Genomic DNA, 7,526 nt, shown 5'->3' with positions numbered 1-7,526 from the left:
ATTGTTGGAATTGAACAACACAAGGAAACTTCTGAAAATAATAAATTTCATTGTATGAAATTTTTGTACAGATATGGTAAATTAAGGAAACCATTACTTTAACCCGCCATAACTCCCCGACTAAGAGGTCAACTCAAGAAATATCTCACATGGTGGGGCTCTGGGATGTCCTTTATCTATCTATATAAAAAACTTGATGAATGAAATTTTTTTGTTTTTTGGGCTGTCCCGCATTTCCCGATTTCGTTACACTGTGTGCCGCACCGCCGACACATGAACGCACATAGAGTAGGTATATGTAATTTTTAATTTTCTTTATTAATTAATCTAGTAATACACTCATGTAAAGAACTGCGTAGATAAACAATTAAAATGTTTACTATAATTCTATTCTTGTTTAATAGAAATTCCTCGAGTAATAAAAGCGACATAAGAATTTAAAATATTTTTTCTTTAAATTGAATGTCAAAAAATAACTCACAGATCAGATCACTTTACAAATACACTGTAATTTTATCTAGCCAGTGTTACCAGCGGACAATTACACATAGAATGTTTTTTTTTAATTTGTTTTAATGAAAAACGGTCACTGAAACTGATAAGAAGACTTGTTTACATCATGTAGTAATTAAAGTAATAAAATTATAATAGGATGTGGCACAGTAATGACTTGAAATAAAATCGAAAATAAAAATTCTTTGACTTCTTCGCGACCGTTAATTATAATTTATTGTCTTTTAAATAGTTTAAACAACTCGGGAAATGATCGTACAGATTTAAATATTTTAATCTTTAAGATTCAGTTACATATTTTGTTCAAGATTTTTTTAAATTTATAGGTAGGCACTATACAGGGTCCCAGTGCAAGTATTTTAACGGATGGTATAGTTCGACTCCAGAAACATATCCATGAGGTTTTTTGCGAAAAGAAAATGTTGAAACTTTTATATTTGTTTTAAAATTTACAACATTGATCTGCTATCTATTGGAGTCCCGTTTTCTACTCTTCGTTGAGTTTTTTACTTTTAATGAATTTGCGAAGTCGTTTTTAAATCATTCTAGTCCACGTGTCAACGCTGGGTATCGAACAAGCTGAGATTATCGATTGCTGCAGGCTCAGGCAGCTCTAAAAATGTTGTCATTATTCTTTAAAATTTTCAAAGTTATATAACTCGCTTATTATAAATTTATTTTAAAAATGGCAAAGAGAAAATGTATTTCTTTTGGCCAGATTTACCACCCCTTAGAATACTCAGCACTTATTTCTGGGACACCCTGTATATTTCAAACGATTTTTGAAATACTCATATGCAAACTCTAAGTAGAGAGAAATCTGATGACAAGCAAAAAAGGTGTAAAGCTTTTCTTGATACGACTGTTTTTTTGGCTCATATTTATTTACTATCTGTTCGTTTCGATTGGCTATCTTTCTCTGTTTGTTTCTGTCTTTCGCCTTTATTCTCCACCCCATCCACTCTTATCCTTCTCAAGTCCTCTTCAACATCCTTTTTTCAGCTGGTTCTCGGATTACCCTTCCTTCTCTTTCCATCTATTTCACGTTTCATTATCATTCTAGGAATTCTTGCTTCAGCCATTCATTCAATGTGTCCCAGCCATCTCAGTCTTTGTGCTCTTGCTACTCCTGTTATAATTGGTGCCCGATATAGTTGCTTTAATTCTTCATTTGTTCTTCTGGTATATATGTTGTCTATCTTCTTTCCTCCAAAAATCATCCTCAGTATTTTTTTCCCAAATCTCTAGCCTCGAACTTTCCGTTGCAGTGAACGTCCACGTTTCACATGCATACAGCACTATTGGTCGTATCATTGTTTGGTACATACCGACAAAAACCTCTAAAGACTCTTAATAAATTTCTGTAACGCGCTGACAAATCTATTTTCTGTCATTATTCTTTCTGCCATAATTTCTTGATAAGCTCTTTGGTTTGGTAAAACAAACCATCCACTATAAAAACGATATTTTTTTGAATATTCTATAATAAAATCTTAGAAATCACTTCCAAATAATACTTGATGAAAAATCTGCAAAACTCCAAATACGCTTTCTGATTCTGCTTAATGATATTTACTAAGTCACTCGTCATCAAGAGAAATAATTGGCTAAGTAAGTGATGTTAGTCGAAAACGTTAAAATAAACAAGCGTTTCACTGAACGCCTCTCTACGTATTTGTTTGTAAACAATCCGCCGTCTTGAGCAACGAAGAACGTGGAAAACAAATGAAAAGTTTCTTTTCTTATTATTATCGACTACTATGCAATTTACCTACCACATTTTAAGCGGAATTAAAAATGAGTTGCATATATAGTCCCTCTGTGATTGTTACGACACCAGGCCACCGTAGGCAATTTGTTCCAGCTGCTAGAATTAACATTCTGCAATCTATTAAGAGAGCTTTCCTTTATAAAGAAAATATCTTTTTATTGTTACCTAATGCTAATATACGTTTTGTTTAAAATCAAGTGTTTTATGGCTGTGTTTTATGCTTCTAACATTAGTTTTAATTTCAGTGCCGGATTTACCAAATTTCCGCCTTACGTCACTTAAAAAATGCCGCCCTTATATTCGCTATAACAACAAAAATAAAACAAAAATGTTATATTTATAAATAAACAACAAATGAATTCGTAGAAATAAAAAAAATTAAAATAATTTACGCCGGGATTAATGGCAGCAAACGAATCAATAATGTTGTCAAAATTTATACTGGTAGTTAAATCCGATTCTATTATTAATATTGTTAAGGCATTTAAACGATCTTGTTCCATAGTGGCCCTTAAATAGGATTTTAATCGTTTAAGGCCGGATTTCACCAGGTACGCGGTAAACGTCGTTTCGGAAAACGTAGTTTTATGTAACCGAAGATTTTAATCTACGTTAGGGTCAACTCGGTTTCACCATTTGAAATAAGCCAGAGTTTAGTAAATCCGAGATTCCGTCGAAACGAACTTTAGCAACGTTGTAACAGTTGGAATGTGCATAACGCCAGGAGGTAAAGAAGAAGAATTACAAAAATAACCTATTATTTTTAAAATTTTTTCTTCAAAGATAAGAGACAATAATAATAATTATTATAGTTGTCTGATTTTGTGGGCCAATTTGGCAGTTTTGTGTTTGATTGTACTATAAAGTGTTTCACTATTGTTTGGAGCACCTTGTTTTTAATTTTTAAGTAAAGTGGGTTTTTACTAATTTCAAATAAAAGCTTTTATTATTTAACTTTCATTTTTAGCTGTTTAATATAGAAATATGGATTCTCAAGTTTCTACTGCTGGAAAAGAGAAAAGAGAACCAATGTTTCAGCAGTCTGAGAAAGCAGTTTTAATTGATTTAGTAACTAAGTACTATTCAGTTGTGGAGTGCAAGAAAACAGATGCAGGGAGTTCTAAAATAAAAACTGAGCAGTGGAAGAGAACTGCGCAAGAATTTAATGCATCCTCACTTATTATGGAGAGGGAGTGGCAGTCCCTGAAAACTTTGTGGGAGAATTTAAAGAAAGCTGCCCGAAGAAATTTAACAGAGCAGAAGCAAAATGCTTGGCCCACAGGTTGGTCTGCTACGTTTAAAAACATTATTATGTTATATTTGTTTAGGTGGCGGTCCAGCTAAAATGATTAAGGATGACCCACAGCTAGATAGGGTGCTGGCATTAATTCTACCAACTGTCGAAGGGCTTGTAAATGTGTATGATAATGACCATACCGATGCTATTGTTGGTGTTTCAGGTACAGTTGAAATCAGGAACGATGACGATTACATCACCAATGACACCAAGTGTAGTCTTATGAGAGATGCTGGTTTCATCATTACCCATCATCCTGAATTTAGCTTAACATATATTTATATCTACTAGAGACATCAATTTCAATATTAATTTTTTTTAGTGTCCCAACAAGAAGCGGTATGTGACGCAGACACTGGTCCTGAAAACACACAGAGTTTGACTCAGGTAAACTTTGTTGTAAGTTTTTTATGCATAAGTGGCATCGTGCAAATCACACTTACCTCTTTTGTTCTAGCATACCCTGAATAGAGACTGGACATCTTACAGTACATCCATGTTACGGAACCCCAAATGTAAAGTTCTATGTCAGAATAATCTAAGTACCGCGGACATAGAATTTGTGGAAGAAGGTGGAAATTCTGCACTACAGGAAAGTAGCCTCGTGGATGCTACAATGAAAGAAAAAGACGTGCTGATGCCTCAAATTAATTCCACCCGTACGCCTTGTTCGACAAGGCATTTGTCAAGCCGGAGGAGGCCAACTATTAAACAGTCAGAGGCAGAGGCGCTTGCTGGGGCAAGACTTAAAACCCTAAATTGTACCAATGAGCAGGTTGCACAGCAGCATGCGGTTATGATGAGGATTCTAGATTTGCAGGAACAATAAGAGAAAACTAAACTGAAACAAGAGTGTAAGAAACTCAAACAAGAAGAGGTAAAACCCAAATTTTACTGGAAGAATTAAATAATGCTAGACAAAGTTCCTCTGATACCTAGGAATTTTTCTATTGCAGAATAAATGTTTAATAATATTTCCCATATTATTATTGTTAAATAAAATAAATAATAAATTATTTCCAAAAGTTAAGTTTTATTCCTTTATGCTTTTTTAATAGGTTTGAAAAAAACAATCCTTAATTACATTTTATAAAACATTACATATAAAGCTAGATGATCACACTGCTCTTTCTTCTAACACACCTCGCCTTGCTAACCTGTGAAAATTAAAATATTATATGTATAACTAAAATGAAGCAATAGTCGGAATTGTTTTATATTACCTTTCAAAATAGTTTTCGATAAGAGTACGACGTTCTCGATGATTGGGATTTTCTCGTGGTCGTCGGTTGTAGTTGTTGATTAATAAGGTGTTCTTCGATGTTGCCTTCTTCAAGAAGAACATCCCAAGGAACAGGGAGTATTATTTCCTGATCATCTGTTGGCATATATTCTCCAGCTCGCCGAGCAATATTGTGGAGTACAGCTGTGGCGACAATAATAGGAAACGAGTTCTCCAAACTGACTCGCAATCATATTGCCATAACTGGAAAACGCCTTTTCCATACTCCAAAAATTCTCTCAACTGGATTTCTAGTTCTAATCTGAGCTTCATTGTACAAATGTTCAGCCGGTGTAATACAGTGATCAAGGGCATATCCACTATCTCCAACAAGTACAGCATTACCATATCGTCCTTGTTCAAACATTGCTCTGCGATAGCAGTTGTTGAAAATATGGGAGTCATGTGTGCTGCCTGGCCATCTTGCAACAATATCTGTAAACTCCAGATTTGCATTGCAAATGGCTTGAACATTTAGTGAAAAGTATCCTTTTCTGTTACGCAAGACCTCTGCAGTTTCACCACCTGGAGATATCAATATGTCAAAAATGACAGGCTTTAGAAAAAATCGGAGAATATAAGCTCATTAGGGATGTGATTATCTACAACTTTTCTCTGAATCCTTTTTGTCTAAAATAGATTATAATAGAATTAGGGACAATTTTTAGAATAGCCAATATTTGTTTTTTTTCGAAATATCTAGTAAGCCATGAATTTTTTCAAAAATCTGAAAGGCGCATATTTATGACCCCACAAAACTGCAATTCTTTTCCCAGTTAACCGCCTCTCTATCTCCAGTAGTTTCCGAGATACCCATAGAGAACATCGTAGGAAACTCACCCTGTAAGTAAGACCCAGTCTATTGTTACTGAATAAAAATCGATAATTTATTTCATGTGACATGAAAATAAAATTTGTATTTTTTTGAAACTCGCGCCTTCGCGTCTAATATTTATCTCTTTTGAATCATTTCCTGTTCTAAAAATTTTCGGCGCATATTTTAAATTTTAGGTTTTTGCTACAGCAGCGCCATCTTAAGTCTTCCCTTGTTTATGGCCATTTTTTAATAAGAAATTCTTCTAACAGAAGAGATCACACATACGGCCACGAGATGAAAAGGAAAAAGAATGTCTCTATATTATGCTGACATCACAGTTCACTATACCCATTATTAGTTTTTCTAATATAGTTTCTATAAAAGTATTTTTAAACTTGAACGTTTAATTTGCTACAATTATCTCCTAGGAGTGAATGGACTCTTAATAGTTGACTTTTTTGCTATTAAAAAAATTTCACTTTCAGCAGGATGGGAAAGTGCAACAGCACTGCAAGTCAGCAGAATTGTTTGTTTGCTTAAGTTATTGTGCAATTAATTATACTAATGGGCGTGGTGTTACAATGATCCCAAGAGCACTAAAATTTCAAAATTCATTTGCCATCATCTAAAATCATCAAAACTTGCATAGAAATTCTAACTGTATTGTATTTGTTTATATGCAATCAAACCAAGAAAAACAAAATTTGTAGAAGTATGGGTTATTACAATAAATACATTTTTTATAAAACCAAATTTAACCTTTGCGGTAAAAGTTAGACAATAAATAATTAAAATTAACGTGAGGCAAAACTGCATGAAACCATAACATTATTATGGTTGTGTTTCTGATTTTTATATGAAAATATATCATGTATACCGGGTGCGTTCCAAAATTGGCTCACCCCTATAACTTTTTTATTTTTTCAGTTAAGAAAACGAGATTTGGTATGTTAGTATATGACTTAAATTAGGATTGATTTACGTATTCAAATGTTTTCGGTCACTTCCTGTTCCACCGGAAATGACTACAACTTTTGATTTTTAAATAGCACCCCCGGTATTTTTTTACATTACTCGATAGAAAATAACACTCTGAATAGAATGACATATCACATTTCAACTTTTGACATTTTCGCATATGGTTTATTTGAAATTATAGATTGCGGTTCGTAATGAATATTTGACTCGAAATACCAATTCTTTTTCCAAATATGCTAATGAGCCACCCACGTTTCCCTTGAAAAAATTGAGATATGATTAAAAATACGATTTGAGCATTTTCTAACTGGCCAGAAAGTAGTTTATAATCATCTGCTGATGATGCTAACATGGTTAGCGAAACGCACGTCTAGTGTAAAAGTAAAAGTGTTTTGTTGTATTGTGGTGATTTAGTGTTTTTATTTTGCTGTTTAACACCAAAGGTTCCAACCCTCAACTGTAATAATGGCCAGAACAAGACACTAAAAACATTAGACGATCCAATCTATTTTTCCATGGCTCGTTGATTAAGAATTGTTGTTGTTTTGAGCATAGCCATGGCACTCTATAGATTGATATTTAAAATACATTTTTTTATTATGATATGTCATTCTATTCAGAATGTCATTTTCTAACGAATAAAGTAAAAAAATACCGAGGGTGCCATTTAAAAATCAAAAGTTGTAGTTATTTCCGGTGAAACAGGAAGTGACCGAAAACAATTGAATACGTCAATCAATTCTGACTTATGTCATATACTAACGTACCAAGTCTCGTTATTTTATCTGGAAAATTAAAAAAGTTATAGGGGTGAGCCACTTTCGAGACGTACCCGGTATACAAAGTATGGCAAAATAACACAGAAAAA

The 7,526-nt window shown here is 33.5% G+C and overlaps 2 protein-coding genes across 3 annotated transcripts in view; both read left to right on the top strand.

The window, feature by feature from the left end:
* Window positions 1–7,526, top strand: part of LOC115891636 — a 78,977-nt gene that overhangs the window by 32,447 nt on the left and 39,004 nt on the right. The gene's annotated exons all lie outside the window — the stretch shown is intronic.
* LOC115891637 (myb/SANT-like DNA-binding domain-containing protein 3) lies at window positions 3,049–4,555 on the top strand. Of its 2 annotated transcripts, XM_030912161.1 has the most exons (5): window positions 3,049–3,196; window positions 3,252–3,566; window positions 3,613–3,744; window positions 3,904–3,980; window positions 4,039–4,555. In XM_030912161.1, exons 2-5 carry the CDS (start codon window positions 3,269–3,271, stop codon window positions 4,408–4,410), a joined length of 879 nt encoding a protein of 292 aa, XP_030768021.1. In that variant the 5' UTR covers window positions 3,049–3,196; window positions 3,252–3,268; the 3' UTR covers window positions 4,411–4,555. The 2 variants fall into 2 exon arrangements, with proteins under 2 accessions (XP_030768021.1, XP_030768022.1); XM_030912162.1 differs by having other exon boundaries at window positions 3,049–3,566.

This window comes from Sitophilus oryzae, unplaced genomic scaffold (assembly GCF_002938485.1).
Source record: "Sitophilus oryzae breed Bouriz unplaced genomic scaffold, Soryzae_2.0 scaffold_1189_pilon_pilon, whole genome shotgun sequence".
NCBI lineage: Eukaryota > Metazoa > Arthropoda > Insecta > Coleoptera > Curculionidae > Sitophilus > Sitophilus oryzae.
Note: the sequence above shows the minus strand (reverse complement) of the source record. Positions and strands in the feature narration are given on the sequence as shown.

Coding starts and splice junctions, on each gene's coding strand:
- LOC115891637 (XM_030912161.1), top strand. CDS start 3,269: ATGGATTCTCAAGTTTCTACTGCTGGAAAAGAGAAAAGAGAACCAATG. Junction 3,567..3,612: donor GCAAAATGCTTGGCCCACAG/GTTGGTCTGCTA, acceptor ATATTTGTTTAG/GTGGCGGTCCAGCTAAAATG. Junction 3,981..4,038: donor TGACTCAGGTAAACTTTGTT/GTAAGTTTTTTA, acceptor CTTTTGTTCTAG/CATACCCTGAATAGAGACTG.